We start from the raw sequence: 21,874 nt of genomic DNA, 5'->3' as shown, positions 1-21,874 counted from the left end.
TGTTTCCTGGTGTCGGGATGAAATATTATTTTACTGCTACTATTAATAATCATTATTATTATTATTGTTGCATCACTTATGATTTATCATTATCATTTCATTGACACATTTATTGAAACTGTTGTTACATTAAAGTCTGTATTTCAGGTGTTAGCATAAGCACATAATAATCTTTCATTGCAGGTGCAACTGTAATCATGTTATACACATATGGCATAAGTAAAGAGTTGAAGCTCGGCCAAGTTAATTAGTGGTTCGAAGCTACGGGCAGCGCGACGTCTGGCCGATCTATGGAGCAAAGTACAGCTATTGAAAGAATTGCCTACATGTTTACAGTACAATTTACATATTGCCTGTGTGCATTCAGCAGCCTGCTGCATTGAAGTTTGCCTGATAACAGGTGACATAGAGGGGGGTCATGCACTGAGGTTAAAACACAGACACATAGTCTGCCTGAGTGAACTGACTGCAAATGTTGTGTACCTGCATACGTGACAGTTTCGTTCTGATAAGCCCAGAAGAGTGTAATAACAGGATGCATCTGGCGGGTGGTACAGGAAGGAGCTGTTCTTTTTTAGAATATGTCCAGGCTGGACTTACTGGAACATGCATCTGCAGTGACGCATGTCATCATGGTCATCATATCTACAAGTATCACACCCCAACTATTGTTCTGGGGAGATCGAGGCTGATGTTTTGCAGAGCTCATCTTCACCACATATATGTGTTTTAATAAAATCATTGTGTTGACCCACTATGGACCTTCAGTCGTGTGTCTCACTTCAAATCTTCAAATTTTACTTTTAGAGCCCTGAGTGTAAAGAGTGCAGCAAAATGCATGTTTTAGTGTGAGTGAAAGCCAAAAACTGTGCTGTGGCGGAGTTGTGGTCCCGGGCGCGGCTGCAGGGGAGGAGTGGTGCAGTGAGCTCAACGGGGCGGTGCTGGAGACGAAGGTGAGAACAGCTGATGGCGATTTGGACTGATGATGGTTTCCTTACCCTTTTTATAGTGAGACGGAGAGGAGCGGAGGGAAGAGGGAAATCAGCTGGGACCGACAGCTGTCAGACTGTCGGTCATAACCACAAAAAAAAAACCCCAAAAATAAATGTGGCATCTGGAGACAAAGACCTGTGTGTGTGTGTGTACCTGTGTGTAGTGCATTTCACATGCGCTTCCTCCACTTCCGTAACATTGATTCATTAATGTTGAATTCTCTCACAGCTGCTCTATTCCCATGTTGTTGCAGTATATTAATAACTAACCTCGTATTGTGGATGAATAATCTCAGTTGTTCTCCTGACCAAAGTTTGGCCTGTGTATAGCATCCTGCTATGCGATTGCATTTGTCCCTGACCACTTGGATCCCTCACGTTAACTTTTATCGAGTGGAAAAAAAGTTGGCGTTCATCCTCCAGCTTCACTGTGCTAATGTTATGCTAACATAGCTGTGTCGCTAGCAATCACGTAGCACAACATTATATACCAGGTAGTCCAACTTCAGTAACCCTGCAAACACCACTGCTGTTTAGTTTTCTGTGTTTATTTATGTTGGAAGTGTTAGCAGAGCTGTACATTTTAATTAGTTTCAAAAATCTCTCAGTCAGAACATGGTATGAAATGTTTAGGTGGAAACTAGCGAGCTAACTTCCTGTTCACTTCTAACTCCGTTAAATTTAATAAATTATGCTTTCATGGATGCCTGGATGTTAAACGTAATTGTTACACCTGGTAAAGCAGCAACGCTGATCATTTTATTAAAGATTAAAGAATTTAGACCGTTTTTAACTCTTAGTGTTCTTTTGACTTTGGGACCTGAATGGACGGAGTTTTGGACCCAGATTACTCCGCGAAGCTCCTCACTACGGCAGCCGTAATGCTCTGACAATCCATCAAGCAGTGCGGCTTACCAAAGTTGTACTAAAACATTTTTAACAGATTTCTGCAGCCAAAATCGGTTCGAGGTCAGTAAGCACAACCAGAATTCATACATAAGGCACACTCTCGATTCTTGAGAAAATGAACCCTAGAACACTATCGCTGGGTGATTTACACCCGAGCAAATACATTTACATGATTTCTCTCTCCTGCAGCTGTTTGCGTGTCGAGGAGCCTGTGCCTTCACCAGGGAAGTCTCAAATGTCCCAGGAATGGGTGGACCAAAGACCATCTTTCCAGAGTCATTATTTTGTTTTAGGTTTGTTTTTTTTTTCATTTTGTTAGACATGGCACAGTTGAAAGTAAAAGAAGACCACTCTAATTTGTCATGTGTTGTCATATTTTGATATATTTGATTACTTTTTATTGGCTATATTATATCGGGTAAAAATCACCCGGCATTAGTGATTGTGTTACTATTTATAGTGATAGTGTTCTAGGGTTAAAGGATTTTAAGTGTGCCTTATACTGTGGAAAATACGTTATACAGAAGAAAACAATATATCGCGATATGAATTTTAGGCCATATCGCCCAGCCCTACTCTAAACTGTAAATACAGTTTTAAAATACCCTGTTTTTCTGTCACAAACTATACTTTAATAATGTGTAGTGGTGTAATCTTTACATATCTGATCAGGTTGTCAACATAAAGCATGTTTGCAAAACTCCTCCGATGTTTTCCCAGATGTTGCTAGCTCCGATAACAGTCAGCTGACAGTGTACTGAGCTCACAGCTCCGATGTTCGAACTGTTTTTTACGTTAACCGGTTAGAATTGTGTGTTCCACATGTGGCATCCGCAGATTCTCATTTTCACGTGACGGTTGTCTCTTTCTGCCTGGTCTTGTGTCTCTGTGCTTCTGTAACTTAAATAACGAGCCGACATTTTGCTCACGATACCAGCGATCAGCTTGACAGACCCTCAGTTTATCTGCATACATCCTCCTCACCTGTCAGCTGTTTAACACCTGCTGCTAATTCAGGAAAGACGCCCACGTTACCTGGTGATAGCCACAGTTTAACGTGGGCAGCTGCAGCTTGATATAACGTAATTTCGGCACAATATTCTGCACAAGATAAGTAAATGTAGTTTGTTTCCTGAGCACAGAGCTGCTGGAGCTTGTGTTTCATTCAGAGTGACTGACCTGTGTTAAAGATGACAAACGAGATTTAAAAGGAGGTGATGGACACTGAGAAAACTAGAGTACTCGAACCACGGACCAACTTTATCAGCGGCTGATATCCGATCACTGGCACACAGCTTTAAAACCTCCGCTGAGTTTTAGCTCTCAGTGATTAAACACGGGACATAATTCACTCAGGTTTTGTCTGTTGGGTCATGTTTACTTTGCTGTTTTATTTACAATTGAGCAAATCGGTTTGGCTGAGGTTAAAGTTACGTTTCATAACTGCATAGTTTTAGTAAAGTTTAATGTCTCACTTGAGCATGTTAGGCTTAACCATTCGTTTTCTTTGTTATCTGGTGTTCATTTGTGTTAAACTTTGTTAAGCATTAATTTTGAATTAAAAGTAACATTTAACATCTTTTTATACAAGGAGGAAAGAGGGGGGGGCACCAGGCAAAAGCAATGGTTATGACTCGATCAGTGTGAACCCCGCCCCCTGACTTGGCCGCCTGATGGGTGAGGCTGACAGATAAAATAAATTCTTGAAGACAGCCGCAGGGCCAGGACTGCCATAATGAATTAATTAAATACACCATTAAATAATTAATTAAATGTGTCAATAATTAATTAAAATCGGAAATAATTAATTACATAAATATTTACGACACATGTAATTAATTCATTATTGACACATTTAATTCATTATTGACACATTTCATTAATTATTGTCACATTTAAATAATTATTTAATGGTGTATTTAATTAATTCATTTTGGCACAGTTGACTCCTTCAGGTCTCACCATGAAATAATTGTATCTGTCAACCATCAGTGCCTCTTTTTCTTGAAGACATTGTAGCAGAACCACCTGTCTACTGACATACTGGCAAACTTCTACTGGTGTGCGATAGAGAGCATCCTGACCAACTGTGTCACAGTCTGGTATGGGAACTGCTCTGTTGCTGACCGCAAGGCACTGCAGCGGCCAACAACGCCCAAAACATCACAGGGACACCGCTTCCTATTATTGAGGATGTCCACAAGAAGAGAGGTATACACGAGCATGCATCATTCTCAGGGACTCCTCTCATCCTGACAATAAACTTTTCCAGCTCCTCCCCTCCAGAAGACGCTACAGGACCCTGCAGATTAAAACCAGCTGGTTTAGGAACAGCTTATTACCCACAGCTGTCACCCCACTGAACTCAATCTCCCGCTGAACCTTTCCATCCACACCCCCCTATCCCTCCCAGTGACCATGGTCATGACTGTCATTCATTCTCAACATTCACCATATGCTCACAGTGGTTACTGTTATAGTTTAGGACACTGGCATAGTCTCTGTTATGGTGCGTACACTCATAGGACTCTGTAGATCTGTTTAACTCACACCGGTACATTGGTCTATATGTAGCACATCTATTTAAAAAATCTGTATAATTGTTCATGGTGCATCTGTATATCTGCCCATCTGTACAGTAATAGAGAACATCTATATGCTATACAGATCATCTGTACATTTGTGTTATTGCACTTACTACTCTTGCACTTCTGATTAGATGCAAACTGTATTTCATGACCCTGCATTTATACATGTGTAATGGCAATAAAGTTGAATCCTATCCTATATTGTAACAGTTACTGATTTTCAGCAGATTAGACCTCCCATCTCCAACCACTGGTGAAAAAGAGTTACAACTTCCTTCAGAGGAAATAGCTGTGAATGTTTCACCTGGTATTATGAGATAAACAATGATCGGACTGCCTGTAGATGAATGCTGGTGTGTTTGAGGTGACTGAGGGGTAAAAAGTAAAAACTCAGAAAATATTTAATTGTCACATTTCTACTTTATTCCTTACTTCTTGCCAAGTCTTTATATCAGCAAAATGTGTTAAAATATAGTGTGTACAAAAATATTTTTTACAGAAACAGACACCTGGTAGAGGGAAACTCAAGGTGGCCAGCTTTGGCTTTTATGGGGTACTGTGTTGACACCATGCATTGTTTGTATGACGTTTATCATAGACTGGTTCAGTTTATTCATGTTAAATCACATGTTGTACTAATAGGTGGAATTTGGCTGATTCAGCCTTTTACTGCAGCTCAGCAGAAACTCCTGTGCTTTATAAAGAATTGGGATTACTCATTTGATCCTTAAAACAAAAAGAAAAACTGAATAACATCTAGTCCTGCCTTTGTGACGACTTGATTTTTTTTCCTTACAGCTCACTGGTTTGACTTGCTGCTCTTAATGATGCTCAGTTTCTCCTCAGTGCTCTGACTCTCTGTGTTTGCTTGTTGGATGTTGGTCCTCCTGGACGCCTTTCTCACCTGGGCCCGAAAAGTCTTACAGAGGAAAAAGTAAACCAGAGGGTCCAGACAGACGTTGAAAACTGACACCATGGTGGCTGCCTCCTTCAGGTAGTACAACACTGGATCCACAGAGCAGCTGTTCAACAGAAAAACAAATAGAACTCGAACCAGGTGATGGGGCACAAAACAAACACAGAAGATGCTGACCAGCACCAACATGTTCCTGCGAGACTTCACCAGCTTCTCAGAGCCAGAGGAGGCCAGCTGCCTCTGCTGTGCCTGCAACACCCTGCGAGAGGTGCTGTAGTAGAAGAAGACCAGGGATATGGACACCAACAGGAAGATGATAGCAGAGAAGGTGTGCATGATTTTTAACATCAGACTAACTGATGCACTAAAGAGGAGCGCACAGTGGTTGGGGATAGAGGTCAGAGGTTTCTGGGTGATTAAAAACATGATGCCGTAAGTAACTGATGGAGCCAGGAGACAAATCCAGGTGACCATGGAGACAATGTTGGCAGTTCGTACTGACTGCAGGACATGAGTTCCTGAAGGTCGGACGATCTTCAGATACCTGAATAGAGAAGACAAAGCATCCAACTTCAACTAATCAGTCACAGTGGAGCCAAATCTGTCATTTTAGGTCAAATTACCACAACTTTCAACCATTGGCACGATTGAAAAAATTCCAACTGTTCCTGACAGTATCAACTCTGTGCTTTTCCGGTAATATTAGGATCATTAAAGTAATCTTGGCAAATAACACAGACAAAAAAAAAATAGAAAACACAAACAAAACAAACAGTATTTAAAAAATGGCCTGAATAAATGCTTGTTTTCTGTTGAACTCCATCACACTCACTGTCTGTTTTCTCAGCCAACCTTCATCCTCACGGGGGTGCTGCAGCAGAGTGCCTGAGATTACCATACTGAAACTAATACCACTGAGTTGCTGCTTTCAGGAACTGTTAGTCATTAGAAGTGTGACAGGAAGTTGCTCATGAGTGAAGCAAGACATGGTTGTTCCTTCCAATCTAAAGCCGTCCACTGTATTAAATCCCTTTGAGTGGCAATATGAGTAAGTTTCTTACCTGTGTTCAATTATCAGACAGGGTATATGATATTATTAAAGTGATTTGAAAAGTATGATGTGTTTTATATGTCAATAGAAAGAATTCAAATCTAAGCTTGAGTTTATGTGACATTTCTGTATTTTGTGTCATTTGAGTTTCACAATTTTTTGCATTAAATCCTGTCAAAATACAACATGTGTCTGTTCCTTGGAGGAAGTGATGCAAGAGAGAGTTTAACGGGCAGTGAATCTCAATACAGGACACAGGGTCACATTGGGTGCAACAGTGCATACACATTGATAATTTAGTCAGGGACACAGCGTTTGTGGTCATTAACACTTTTTGTAATCATTAGCAGTAAAGGCTCCTCACCTGTTGGCAGCTACATAACACATGAATAAGATGCTGGCGTACATGTTGAGGAAGAGGGCAGAAGCTCCAAAGCTGCAGTAGAGCTGCCAAACGATGACTGATGTGCTACCATAGTGGCTGATGCGCAGTGGCAGAGAGAGGCAGAGCAGGAAGTCAGCAGCTGTCAGGTTCTTCATGTAGACCATCAAGCTGCTTGATGCCTGCTGCCGAGCTCCACAAAAGTAAAACTTCAGGATCAAGCCATTGAGGAGTAAACCTACCTGAACAGACACGGAGCATGGAGAACAGGAATTTAGCACATGCACAAAGATCTTTTGTCAAATTAATAACAGTCCACAGTCTGAAGATTTGAAACTTACCAGAAACAACAGGCTGTAGACCAGCATAAAGAAAGGGTTGACCAATGTGCCGACAGGATCACAGGTCTCGTTCAAAGGCGAAGTCATGTTTTTTGGGTCAACCATGTTCCTGAAGCTGAAAAATTAATCCTTTTCATTGAGATCCGTCTTTCAAAGTATCTGGCTCGATAGAGTCTACTATTAGTCAAAGACCAAGGATTCACTTCCTCATGTTGTTTTACAAAGAGATTGTAACATGGAAGTGTGCCAAATGTGATGATATCTGAATGTGAGCAAGGTGTTAAGCTGTCACATATAATGCACCAAGTTTCACACTGGTTCAGATCTTCATGCCTCACACTGAAAATCAAGGAAACATTTGTATTTTACATTAAGTCATATCCAAGTATTTTGATGGGGAAGAAATAAAGAAAACAGTGAATGTTGAATATTTATGTGGTACCACAGATAATGAAAATGAGGAACATTTTTTATTTTTGATTATTATCGTGTGAAGTATCAAATGTTCAGTTTCAGATTGTCTGTAGCACTCACGTTTTTATAATACTGCAGTTCAGCTGCTAAAAAGTTTTGTACATCTTTCCTCAGAACATATGAGCAGAGCTTTTAGTTCAGCTGTTCAGATAACTGTACATGAAGTTTTTGGAAGAAACACCTGTGTGCACAGAGCAACTAGCAAGACTCACCTGTATTTCTGCAGATTTCAGTGAGCAGGAAAAGCTGCTTGTATGTCCTCTCAGTCTAACGATATTCTTGCAGATCATGAAACACACAGTGATCACACTTCTAACATGCAACCATTTCCTCTCTGTGTTTACAGCTTTGTATCCACAGGAAACAAACACGTCTTTTTCTGATCAGTCACGTGTCTGCACTTTTACTTATAACTTATAGCAATAACTCTTCAATAAGATGTAAAGTTAAACACATGCAATCTGGAAGCAAAGCAGCAGCACAGAGTATTTCCACCTCCATGAAAATCTGTATTTGATCTGAACTTTTGGGGGGTGTGGATCTTTGATTTATCTGTACTGCATATTCTTTCTAAAGGCTTGGGGATTAGTACTAAATTCCTTCTTTGCTGCTCTTTGATGTTATATTGAAATGTTTTAGTCATCCTGCTCATCAAAACCAGCTGCACCAGCTGATGGAAACTGATGGAAGAGCAGCATGCGAGGTGCTCTGCTGCCTCAGCTTTCACCGCTGTGCTATGAGTTACTAACTTACTATGAAAGCACAGTCAGGGGACAGCAGCTCTCACCATCTCTGATTATAAAACAGGCATGTTCATCAGGTGCAGGCTCAGCAGCTGGTTGTGTATGTATGATTTTAACACTAAATGTTTTGAACAGCAGTTTACATTTTGCCACATGAGAGAAAAAGTTCGGAAAATACATCATTTTCTTTCAATTGTTACTCTAAGCTTTCTTTGAGTTGTTTAGTTACATTCTGAGGATTTAAGATCCTATCTATTGGCTTGCATACTTTTTCTTATTTTTTCTGACCACTTATCCAACTAGGCTTGCAGTTTGGCTTTTGTTTTGCAATAGGAGAGAGGCAGGGATCACTTTGGGCATGCTGTCAGTCTGGTAATAAAGTATGATGTCGAGATGTCATTGCAAAAGACAATTTTCAGAATGTCACTGCAGGTTATAGCATTGCTGTTACTGTTCAGAGTATTAGCGTGTTCTAATTTCCCTTGAGGTATTAAAAAAAAACCTACAAGGTATAAAGAGATTCACACTTTGTCAAAGTCGATACACACTCTTATTAGCTTTGTGCTGTGAAATGTCACGATGTCAGATCAGTGGAAATCGGTGGAGGAAGGAGTTGCTGTGGTTTTACATACATAACATGCAAAAATACAAAAACAGACAAAACATGCAGTCCTGACATACAGTCACCTCAAGGCGTATTATATATATTACATATATATTATATATATTATATATATTTATAATCTCCCGTTGGAGAGCCGTGAGCTTCTCCATGATGTTATCAGAATCAGAATCAGAATCAGAATCAGAAAGGGGTTTATTGCCAAATGTTGAGCAGGTTTACAACATTAGGAAATTGCTGCGGTGCTTCAGTGCAAACATAGTGTCATAAATAGCTGCACGCCCCAGTGTCCTGGAGGTGTACAGGTCCTGCAGAGATGGGAGTCTGCAGCCAATCACCTTCTCGGCAGAGCGCACAACACGCTGCAGTCTCTGTTTGTCCCTGATAGTGGCTCCAGCGTACCACACGGTGATGGAGGAGGTGAGGATGGACTCGATGATTGCAGTGTAGAACTGCATCATCGTCCGTGTTGGCAGGTTGAATTTCTTCAGCTGCCTCAGGAAGTACATCCTCTGCTGGGCTTTCTTGATGACGGAGGTGATGGTGGGCTCCCACTTCAGGTCCTGGGTGATGGTGGTACCCAGGAAGCTTACGCTCCGTGATGTTGTCATTCTTGTGCTCAAAGAGCAGATTCTGAGAACTCACGACCGCAGTGAGCTTCTCCAAGATGTGATCAGTTTTCGCTCAGAGTTCTTATTCTGAGTATTCACAGCAGCCGTAAGCTTCTCCAAGATCTTATCCATGCTGCACTCAATGAGCCCATTTTGAGAAACTCACGCTTCGTCCCATCGTTTCAATCCCAGCGGGCAGCCTTGTGGGGGTTTGAACAGCCGGCTCTGCTTTCTTAATTCTTCGATAAGCCAGGGCCAAGCCAGCTCCGATCAAATACGATGAAACCTGGATCCCCCGTAGCCGGTTACCAAGATTACGTGAAGTACCCTCAGAAGGTCTGCTAGATGATGTTAATGCAGCACTACGGACAATACCTACAACCACGATTACCGACACTAACAAGCTGATCTACGATACGGCAGCAGTGATCAGTGAGATGCTTGGCTACAAGTTGAACAGCCACAAGGGGCAGTACCCTCCATGGAGAAGGAGGCTAGAGGGCAAGATCAAAGTGGCACGGAGGGAGGTTAGCCAACTAACGGAGTTGCAGAAAGGTGCGACAAAGAAGGTGCATAAGAAATACAGCAAGCTGTCCATACCTGAGGCCTTGGAAACTGCCAAGCAAAGACTCACAGCCTTGGCCAGCCGCTTGAGGAGGTACACCAGAGAGATAGAAGGCAGGAGAATAAACCAGCTGTTCTCCACAGAACCAGCAAAGGTGTTCTCTCAGTGGCAAGGGAACAATAATAAGAGAACAGCACCACCAAGGCTGGAGACGGAGCAATACTGGAAGAGCATATGGGAGAAGGACGCAACCCATAACTGCAATGCTCAGTGGCTAGTGGATCTGAGGGCAGACCACAGTGACCTCCCTGAACAGGGTCCAGTAACCATCACAGTGGCAGATATCCAAGAAAGGGTCTCCAGTATGAAGAGTTGGACAGCACCAGGGCCCGACATGGTTCACGCCTACTGGCTAAAGAAGCTGACTGCAGTCCACGAGCGTCTGGCCGCACAAATGAACCAGCTGCTAGTTAATGAGAGACACCCGGAATGGCTAACCGAAGGTCGGATGGTCCTGATCCCCAAGGACCCCAAGAAGGGACCGGTCCCCTCCAACTACCGACCAATAACCTGCCTCAGTACTACATGGAAGCTCCTGTCAGGCATCATATTGGCTAAGATGAACAGGCTCATGGGTCAATACATGAGCGGGACACAGAAAGGAATTGGCAAGAATACCAGAGGCGCAAAACACCAGCTACTGGTAGACAGAACAGTTATTAAGGTCATTTTAACGAGGTTAACCTGAAAGCACTAGTGGGAACACAACGAATATGACTGCACATTTACGCCGACATCATCCTAGTGCAAAGACAAAAACAACAAGCATGCATGCTACAAACTTTACCCGAGTCATTTAGACAGCTGTTAGCACAGGATTCTCCTTATGGAGACCTGATATGTTTAATATGCTGCTGAGAATATAGCCCAGAAGAAGCGTATAGTATAGCTTTTATTTTGGAAAGAGCCATTTCTCTGTAATAAACTCTCTTTTCCAAAGATGAGTGATTCCTCAATCAGATACAGGGCTCGCAAAATCGCTAGCCTGACGTCCCGGGGCTAGCGATTTTTCCAGTAGGGGTACCAAAATCTATCTCTTCCCTGCCCGTCGGGCTATTGTAGGAAGGAAAAATATATGTCAATGCTTTTGCATTCTTTCAGAAATGTAGCTGGGTAATTATGTCATTGGCATCGGTGAGCCACTGTCAATATGTGACATATTGAAATCGCGTTTGAATTTGCGCTTGTTTTTTGCTTTCACTTTGCAATCGCGTGAACTGTGTATAGAGAGCGACAGCACTGATTGGTGAGTGATGATAATTTGTGCACCAATTCCTCTGAAATTGTCTTATTAATCGTTAGCTTACTATGCAAACATGACAAGTGAAATCTCCCGCAGCAAGCTTAAACATGTGAGAGGTTGATCGTGCAGAGAATCGCTGAGCTTATGTGAGTGCATGTGTAAAAGCAGCAGGACATATGATATATATTTTATATTATTTCAGTTTTGCTGAGCCAAATAAGACAGGTTAGGGTGAAGAAGTGACAGCCAAAGAAAAGCTTACCGCAAAACGGAAAAGTTATGACAAATCAGACTATAAGGCAAAAAGAAAGTGCAGCTTTATGGTTTCATGGACAAAAGAATTTCTGTGGCTGAGATATAATGAGCTAAATAACCAGGGCTGCACATAAGTGGTCCGCAGGTGCGCATTCGCTGTCAAAATAAAAAACACGCACAAGGGTTAGGGTTAAATTTAAAAACTGTACTTTTGAGTTAAAATATATATTTATAATTTTAATAAATGACAAATTAAAAATGCATGAACATTTTTTTGTATCGAAAAAATATCGAACCGTGACACCAAAGTATCGAACCGAACCGAATTGTGAATTTCGTGTATCGCTGCACCCCTAATATATATATATATATATATATATATATATATATATATATATATATATATATATATATATAATATTTATTTATATATTTATTTATATACATCAAGCCATTTCTCTTCTTCTTTTTTCTTTTACTCGGTCGAGTGTTGACTCCAGTCAGACCAGTGTTCCAGTCCAGGTTTTCTCTATGTTTCTATAGGCGGTGCAGACTGTTTTATAAATGAGGGAGGATGAGCGGAGATCTCTCAAGGTTGCAGGAAGTAAACCTCTTTGCCAGTTTAGCTGAGATGATCTATTTATCTTCAGAACTTATCCTATGACTCCTCAGCTCACATCTGGTTAATGGACGTGTTTAATGTTGGAGGAACAAATCAATGAATGGGTGGGTATGTGGATTTTCATAAGCATCGGTCACACACTCACATACTATTGATTTCAAAAGATAACAAATGCATATGTCTTGTTTTGTGTTAAAGTGTAAGGCCAAAGATATTACATAGTAAATTTAAAAATAATTTTAATCAGTAGTTCGAAAAGTTCTTCACTTAAACAGCAGCCACTAACAAAAAAATCTGCAAACCACAGGAAGGCTGAGAACTCTGGCCTCCTTCATGACGCTCCGAGGTCTTAGACTTTCAAACCACTCCCTGAGCTCAAACTGAGCGTCGTTACAGATCGTATGATGATAAAGATAAAAAGATCTCTTAGCGTGAGCATTTAGTAGAGTGATACCACAAAGTAGCCTAAATATGATCCACAGAAAAAGTCAGTACATGTCCACACTAAAATACACCAGCTCAGGTTATTAGATACATGCAGTGTGATTTCTGGTCATTTCTGTGTTGGGCTGCTTCAGCCACTGTATTTATTTTAGCTGATATTTTTCAGATGAGGTTTAATTTTGTTTTGCTTTGTTTATTTATGTGAATAAAACCCTGGCTGAGATAATACAGCACAGATGCCGCATGAAGCATCATTTAAAAACCTAAATGTTAGTAAGTGTCACCAGGTTCCTGCAGCTCTATGGTCATCTTTCCTGTTCATAAATAACAACAGATATTAAAACACAAGGTACCAAAGAGACACACACTTTGTAACACTAGATACACTTTATTATTAGCTCTGTGATGAGAAATCTTGCTGTAGCAGGAGCAGGAAGTAGCTGCTGTGGTTATACGTGCACATCATACAAACATATAAATAGACGCTCTAATGCATTACTGTTGTTCCATCTATGTAACTAATAAAGTGAAGTTAAAGAGTTTTATACAGATATTAACTGTCCCGTGAGGACTGATTAGATCATGAGCTCACTCAAGACTATTAGTTTGAACTGTGAATCTGGTTGGGTGGTGGCTGACATGTAGAGGCCACAGCTTATGTCCTCTTCAGTGTAGTCACAGTGGTGACTGCTGCTGTTAGAATAATGTGTGAGCGCAGCGGCCATATTGTTCAGGGCTGACTGTGGATCCAGAGGTGTAAACAGAATTAAGTCATGCCTGAAAAGTCTGGGTGGTTGCAAAATTGTATTTATGACACACAGAAACAAGAATTAAAAATTAAAGTAAAAATTGTAATATTTAAAATGAATCGGCTTTAATTTTATGATGATTTCTGTAAAAGCTGAGTTTGAAATGTAAAATGATTGGATTATTTAAACCTGTTTTTTATGCTCTAAAACAGCTTCTCTTTTTAACCTCTGATTTTGAGACCATCAGATTAAATAGTTTCTTTTCTCCGACCCTCAGATGAGAATTAGGTCTTCCCAACTGATGAAACTGTGCTGCATCTCTCGATTATTACATAGTGATGATGATGAAAAGTGCACTTGATCAGATTTAATTGACGTAATTTGAATGAGAAAAAATATTTTTGATTTTGTGTTACATCAGCAGGATATGAGAACACCCTAAAAGCTGTATAGAAAAAAGCTGACACATGAACACTGATGTTGTTTGTGTGGGAGTGGTTTTGTGCTGAGCTCAGTACAAACTCCTGTGGTTCATGAGGACCTGGAATCCCTGACACTGGTTTCACTGAACTTGAGTTGATGTCTGAGCTCTTTTCTTTACTTGTTGCTGTTGCTGCTCTCACTCTTCTGGTCTGTTTGCTTGTTCGTTTGGATCATCGACTCTCCTGGACATCCTTCTCACCTGAGCTCGAAAAGTCTTACAGAGGAAAAAGTAAACAACAGGGTCCAGACAGATGTTGAAAACTGACAGCATGATGGCCACCTCCTCCAAGTAGAACAATACTGGACCTGCAGAGCAACTGGTCCACAGAAAAGTGGCAGGAAGACGAACCAGATTATAGGGCACGAAACAAACACAGAAGATGCTGACCAGCACCAACATGTTCCTGCGAGACTTCACCAGCTTCTCAGCATTGGAGGAGGTCAGCTGCCTCTGCTGTGCCTGCAGCACCCTGCGGGAGGTGCTGTAGTAAAAGAAGACCAGGGATATGAAGACCAACAGGAAGATGATGGTCCAGAGGGTGTGGAGGATTTTGAAGAACAGGCTGATCGATACACTAAAGAGGGCCCCACAGTGGCTGGGGGTAAACATCAGAGGTTTCTGGGTGATGAAAAAGACGATGGCGTATGTAATTGATGGAGCCAGGAGACAAACCCAGGTGACCATGGAGATGATGTGTGCAGTTCGCAGTGACTGCAGGACATGAGTTCCTGAAGGATGGACGATCTTCAGATACCTGAAGAGAGAAGACAGAGGAGACAGTAGATAACTTCACGAATCAGTCACAGTGGTACCAAATTTGCAAAGGTCATTATCAAGTTAAAATGATATGTTTACACATTCATCAGGAATGCAGGGTTTTTATTCATTAACACTGTCATGAACTGTAGTGGGAAATCAGTAGAGGTCCTTTACCTGTTGGCAGCGATATAACACATGAATAAGATGCTGGCGTACATGTTCAGGAAGAGGGCAGACGCTCCAAAGCTGCAGTAGAGCCTTCGAATGATGAGTGACTTGCCACCATAGTGGGCGATGCGCAGTGGCAGAGAGAGGCAGAGCAGGAAGTCAGCAGCTGTCAGGTTCTTCAGGTAGACCATCAAGCTGCTGGATGCCTGCTGCTGAGCTTGACCAATGTAAAACTTTAGGATGAAGCCATTGAGGAGTAAACCTACCTGAAGAGACAAAGAGAGGGGGAGGAGAAGAGAACCTTGGTACATACAGTCCTTTGAGAAACTTAAAGCAATTTCTAGCACAGCACTGAAGATTAGAAACTTACCAGAAACACCAGACTGTAGACCAGTACAAAGAAAGTGTTGAGTGATGGGACAACTGGATCACAGGTCTGGTTGAAAGATGAAGTCATGTTTTTTGAGTCAGCCATGCTTCTTCAGCTGAAAAACAAATCCACTTTATTCTCTCTTTGAATGGATTTACCATCATAGTCTAATTTTATTGTTAAACAAAACAAAGTCAAACTAATTTTAAATATTCTTTTGAGCTCTACTGCATCTCTTTTTAAGACAGTAATGTTAATACATGGAGCTTTCTCGGGGAGTTTGCTGACAGTTTGACTAAATTCAGTTCACAACAGTTGTCTCAAGTTGGTTTCTATATGATGCACCCTACAGTCTTGCAGCATTAAAAGCAAAGTTGAGAGCTTAACATGCAAGTATAGAAATCATTAGTGATGCCATCTTTCATGTACAGTTTATATTTATGGAAGCAAAAATGAATCACTTCCTCTCACGAGTCTAATCGTAACAATCATTTCAACATGGACCAAGACAATTCTTTACTCTGAGCATTACAAGGTATCATGTATAACAACATATAACTGGTTATAATCCTGTCTGCATATGTCCAGGTCTACAACATGTTCTTCTTATCAAGAGCTTGTAACATGGGATTGCTGCACAGTCTGTGTGATGATATATAAAGCGTGTCTATACAGATGATACTTTCACATATGGAATCGGAGCAAGGAGGTGTTAAGTAGTCACATATGTTGGACAAAGTTTCATGCTGGCATTTCATTTGTGTTTCACCCAGAAGTGTAAACAAAAGTTGTATCCAAATATTTATGATCATCAGAAAGCATGCCAACAAGAGGAAAGTGAAACCAGTCGCTTTTTCTCATCTGTGATTTCCTCGGGAAATACCAAATATTCGTTTATTAGATCTTAGATTTTGCACATTGGCAGAGGCCATTTGTAATGCTGATGCAGCTGTGTAGAGTATTTCTATTCCGGGTGTCAGTAGTCGCTAAAAGTGATCTTTTAAGCTAAGCATGAAATATGTACAAGTACAAACAATTTAAGGATGATCAACCAGCAAGACTCACCTCTGTTTCTGCAGTTTTCAGTGAGCAAGAAAAGCTGCTTGAGTAGTTATGCCCATCTGGTTTAACAGTATTGCTGCACATCAGGAAACACACAGTGATCACACCACTAACAGGCACTCTGACTTATTTCCTGCTTGTCTTCCCTGCTAAATAGGGCCAACATGTTTCTAATACAGTCATGCAATTTTCTGATCAGTTGTGATATATGCCATTTTTCTCAGATGACCTCATGATGAGAATGAGGACCCAAGCACACACAAGATGGTGTGAAGGCATATGTTAAAGAAAGCGAGCGTTTATTATTGGCTTGACACAACACTACAAAGTAAACGGGGAACTGACAACACGAAGGAAAAGCTAAACTAAAGAACATATCGAACAAAGAAACCATAACTAAGACCTGGAGCAAGAACATGGAGCCTGAGACATGAAACATGAAGGAAACACAGATGGAGACGAAGAACAGAGGTAAACGCACATAATAAATATGCACAAAGGGAAAATGAGGAAATGGGAGGGAGACACAGTAAAAGCAGAGTAAGCACAAACATCAAACCAGGGACACTAGACACAACACAAGAAACACAAGAGATGCAGAGAGAACACCTAAACACTGGAAATAATTAACAAATAACCAGGAAACAAGTTAAAATTGTGAATATTAATAAACACAAACATAACCACGGAGTCACTAAACTCCAGACCATAACAGTTTGATGTTATCTTCTATTTTAACTGCATCAGTCAGCCATCTAAACCACCCACACCAGCCCCATCTTCATCTTCATCTTCATCCTTATATCTGTCTTTTTTTACTAAAACACACATTTTGCAGGATGTTGCTGGCACAGCAGTGGCAGAGGCCCCTCTGGCTTTTGGGTGAGATTTAAAGTCAGTGTCATAGATGTCAGTCTTCATGAAGATCTATATGAGAGTTAAATCAATACATACACACTCCCACATAGACAGCATCAGTGTTACTGTTGCTATTTTGCTACTGTGGCCGATCAGCTCACAGTGTCACCCTGTATATTATCTCTTCCTCGTTCTGTTGGTGTTAGGTACTACATTGCAGGTTGATTACTGGTGGTTCCTCTCTCTGCTGTAATTGAACTGGTCTCCTGTGCTCATTGATTCATTCATTGGTCTTTCCTGGAGTTTGCTGCTCTCACTGGACAAGCAGTCGACCAATTTACTTGTCACCTTGCAGTGGCAATGCAGTAGTCTTCAGGGGTTACCTGAGTTTAATTACTGATTGACTACACCCAGTGACTTTCAGATAAAGGTGTCTGAGATGCACCAAAACGGGGCCAGCAGCAGCAACGGAGCTGGTCTGGAGGCCGACCGTGGGGCCAGCGAGGCCAGCGGCTCAGGGTGCTTGGCAGGCACAGGATGTGCAGGACAGTGAGGGTGCAGGATGTGCTGGACCATAGCCACCCTCAGAGCAGGAACAGGCAGAGGAGATGGTACAGGGGTGGCTTTAGAAAAAAAAAACACTTATACAGTTGCAGGCTTTGCCTCTGTGGAGTGCAAAACACAGGAAGATTAGCTTCATGGATATTTGGTTTATGGATTAGAGAGTCCCCATGACTGAGTCTCATCCTTAAATTAGCAGATTCAAACACAGTTGACTCAGGGGTTTTACCAGGCTTGCAAACATTTACTGTGGACACCAACTCAGATAACGCAGGGTGAGACAACTCATGCTCAGTCACAGGAAGTGTAGCATTAGCCAGCTCGCAAACACTGCGCAGCTTCTTGAACATCCACATTGACTGGGTCAGACAGAACACAGGGAGTATAACCTGATTTGCTGGTTCAGAAACACTACAAGTACTGGAGATAATGTCAGGTGTAAACTGGAGACTGAGTCACTATAAATTATGTAGATTAAGCCCAAATATTCAGTCTCTGAGTTAGCCGATTTACCAAATGTAATGGGGAGGCTTTAGGACCCAGGGGACCCAATGGAGGGTATAAAAGAGGAAGTAGCAGCAGGTGCTCTTCATTTCCACTGACTAGTAGTGATGGGATTTCCGGCTCTTTTTAGAGAACCGGCTCTTCAGGTTGTTTTGTTGCTTTAATAAATTTATTATTAACTATAATATAAAATTATGCACAAAAGGAATTACTAATGTAAAAAAAAAGTGGTTTTATTTATATATGTTTTTAAATAAATATATGTGGTGGCCCCTAGAGACAAAGCACGTACAAACTTCAAAACACATTCCTAGAGTTAACTGAACTTCCAAAGCAGAGCTACTAGAACACAATTGAAAGCATATGTGTATTGTTTGTGTATTTATACACAAGCACTCATATATATTCAAATAATAAAAAAAAAATGTTCATTTACCTGTTACTACCACACACCAAATCCGGTCGTTGATACTTGCTGGCTTGTGTAGCCACTAGGTAACAAACGCTCATCATTGCGCCCAGCATCCTGGAGCACTTCTGTTGTCTTTTGTACGTGTTTTGGAGTTTGTGCGTGCTTTGTCTGTAGGGGCCACCGTAAATATACTTTTATTCATTCACTCCACATAAAATGTAATAAATAAATCATATAATACAAAAACCAACTAGTCACAGTTCAACTTTAACTATTTAAATTTTCAGCTTTTTGCTTTTAAACAAATTTAAAGTGAAACAACACAAAACACTACAAACCACAACACAATTAAATATAAATTAAAATATGAAAACAAAAAGAACATGCATATTCTCTGTCATATGGACCTGCATGAATAAACTTTCTGAATCCTTGAAAATCCTGAAAATAGTTGTGGATGATTACTATACCTTTCTAATGTGATGTTGTTGTCCCTGGCTCTCTTTCTCTCTCTTCCTGTGCTACTGCGAGTGTAACTACCGCCCCTCCCCCCTCTTCCCAGTGCAAAGCACAAGGCTCGCATGCAAAAGGTGTGAGAGAGAGGGTGAGAGAAAGGGGGGGGGGAAACCAAGGCTCGCGATAAGGAGTTGGATCGCGTCTTTCATGTCAAAGACCCGGCTCTAAGAGCCAATTCGTTTGCGACTGACACATCACTACTTTCTAGCTGCTGTGAACAATGGTTGTGTGAGTAGGTGAAGAGCCTGAGAAGTTTTGATTGTCTGCTACACAAACAGTTGTTTTAAACCTCTTTTTTTTCTTTTTTTTCTTTTTTGCCTGTCCCATTTGGCTCTTTTGCATCAGAATTGTTGTCTAAAGGCAAAAAAAGATGCCCAACGGATTTACTTTACCAAATTGACCATCCCAGCCTTGCCATAATGGTCCATTTGATTCACCCTTTATTGTTTATTTTATTTTCACTTGCTGAATACGGGACAGACTTGACTGGGGGAAAGAAGGGGAGAAAGAAAGGAAGACCAACAGAGGGGCAGCCGCGCCACTGTCCCAGAAAGAGCTGAGGAGAGTCCCAGATGAGGGCTCACTCAGCAGCCGCGGAACAGAAGCCAGGGGGAGTTGCAGTGACGCGCCCGTGAGCTCTGCCGGCAGCTGTTGTTTTAAACCTCTACAGCAGAGGTTCGAGGTAAAGGCTGTTTCTCTTTTAGTGCTTTTTTTTTAATTTGTTGAAATGTATTTGATGTTTATTGTATTTTATGTTTTTAGTAGTGATTTTAGAAGATAAGCCAAGATAAGCCAGGTGTGCAGCAAACACAGTTGTCTGCTGGAGGTATGTTAACTTAATATATTTGACATTAAAAAAAAGTATATTTATGCACTATAATCTAATTTATATTGTACTGCCTCCTGCAGGGCAGGCTGCACATGTGAATTTGTCACTGTTTTTTTTTTTCCTCCTTCTCTTTTTTGTTGGCTTTTTGGTTTTAGTAGGGTCACCTTTTAAACTGTTTTTTATGCCGGGTTTGTTTTTATTTCTACTGGGCTGGTGCAATATTAGTCGGGCAACGTGCAATCCCTGAGCTGGGCTCTTACCTTAGGGGAATTAGGTCTTTTTAGAGGTGCTCCGTGTGGATTTGCAGTGAATAAGTTTTATTAAGAGTGATTTTAGTGCCACTGATTATTGCCTGAACTAAAACACTTAGTGCATGCGATAAATGTTCTGTTGGGCTCTGTGGCGGAGGTGTGGTCCCGGGCACGGCTGCAGGGGAGGAGTGGTGCAGTGAGCTCAACGGGGCGGTGCTGGAGACGCAGGTGAGAACAGCTGATGGCGTTTGGACTGATGATGGTTGGACTGATGACAGGAGAGGAGCGGAGGGGAGGCTGGAAATCAGCTGAGACTGGAGCTGTCAGACTGTGGACTATCATAATAAATGAAAACTAGAAATAAACGTGGAATCTGGCGACAAACAACTGTGCGTGTGTGAAGTGCATTTCACAGGCTCGGATTTATTTGGGGTGGATTTGTTTCTTTTAAAGCAACGATCTGGGACCACCGGGGTAGAGCAAGCCCTCAGGTGATAGTTGCATTGCTGGCAGGTTGCACCAATAAGACTATCTTGTGGTCGTTAGTGACCTTTCCCATTTTGATGTTTTAGTCCTTTTGCAAACCCTTTGTGTTCTTTTAAAATAATAAATTTTAACATATCTGACTGTTATTGACCCTCTTGTCCCGTTTATTCTGGGCTCGTTCCTGTAAGAGCTTTGGGCCTGAAAGTTTGCACAAGTAGTATAGAGGCCCTTAGCGGTTACTCGGTGGCTTTTACTCGCTACACAAACAAACTTTCTGACTGTGAACAGCACTGAAGTCATAATTAAGATCTGGTGGTACTTTTAATAAACATTTATCTTTAATATTACACAGCTTCATTTAAGTGCTATGGCTCCAGTGTCCTCTCAGAGATGGACAGCCTGAGCAGCAACTGGGAGCAGCCAGCAGGTGGCAGCACACCTCCAAAATTGGTTATGCTCATTGGAACTATGAAACCCCAACAGAGCGCTGAGAGTATGATTACATGCTTCCTGTTGAGGACACATTTAAAAGTCAAAAATAAAAGTTTACTTATAAGCTTGATAATTTAATTCAAGTCAGTTCAATTCAATTGTATTTATATAGCGCCAAATCACGACAAAAGTCGCCTCAAGGCGCTTCATAGATACAGAGAAAAAACCCAACAATCATATGACCCCTATGAGCAAGCACTTTGGCAACAGTGGGAAGGAAAAATTCCCTTTTAACAGGAAGAAACCTCCGGCAGAACCAGGCTCAGGGAGGGGCGGGGCCATCTGCTGCGACCGGTTGGGGTGAGAGAAGGAAGGGAGGATAAAGACATGCTGTGGAAGAGAGACAGAGGTTAATAACAGATATGATTCAGGAGGAGCATTCAACATTTGTCTCTTATAAACATACAGGCTCAGGAGGAAGAGCAGGTCTTCTAGCAATTGTAATGTAGGTGGATTTGATTGAATGTTAGATAAGATGCTTAGATTAAAAAACGTATGAATTTGTGTGTGACTGGCTAAATGAGGCTTGTAGTTAAAAGTGCTTTGAGTGTTCAG

At 41.3% G+C, this 21,874-nt stretch overlaps 1 protein-coding gene across 1 annotated transcript; it reads right to left on the bottom strand.

Moving 5' to 3' along the window:
- Window positions 1-4,914: 4,914 nt before the first annotated feature.
- On the bottom strand, window positions 4,915-16,489 carry LOC309703615 (P2Y purinoceptor 14-like). Its single transcript, XM_082528538.1, has 5 exons — window positions 16,414-16,489; window positions 15,349-15,463; window positions 14,985-15,244; window positions 14,250-14,805; window positions 4,915-5,393 (listed from the first exon to the last, which is right to left on the bottom strand). Exons 2-5 carry the CDS (start codon window positions 15,451-15,453, stop codon window positions 5,289-5,291), a joined length of 1,026 nt encoding a protein of 341 aa, XP_082384664.1. The 5' UTR covers window positions 15,454-15,463; window positions 16,414-16,489; the 3' UTR covers window positions 4,915-5,288.
- Window positions 16,490-21,874: the final 5,385 nt, after the last annotated feature.

This window comes from Aulonocara stuartgranti (genome assembly GCF_965226115.1).
Source record: "Aulonocara stuartgranti genome assembly, chromosome: 3".
NCBI classification, from domain to species: domain Eukaryota; kingdom Metazoa; phylum Chordata; class Actinopteri; order Cichliformes; family Cichlidae; genus Aulonocara; species Aulonocara stuartgranti.
This window is presented reverse-complemented; position numbering and strand designations above follow the sequence as displayed.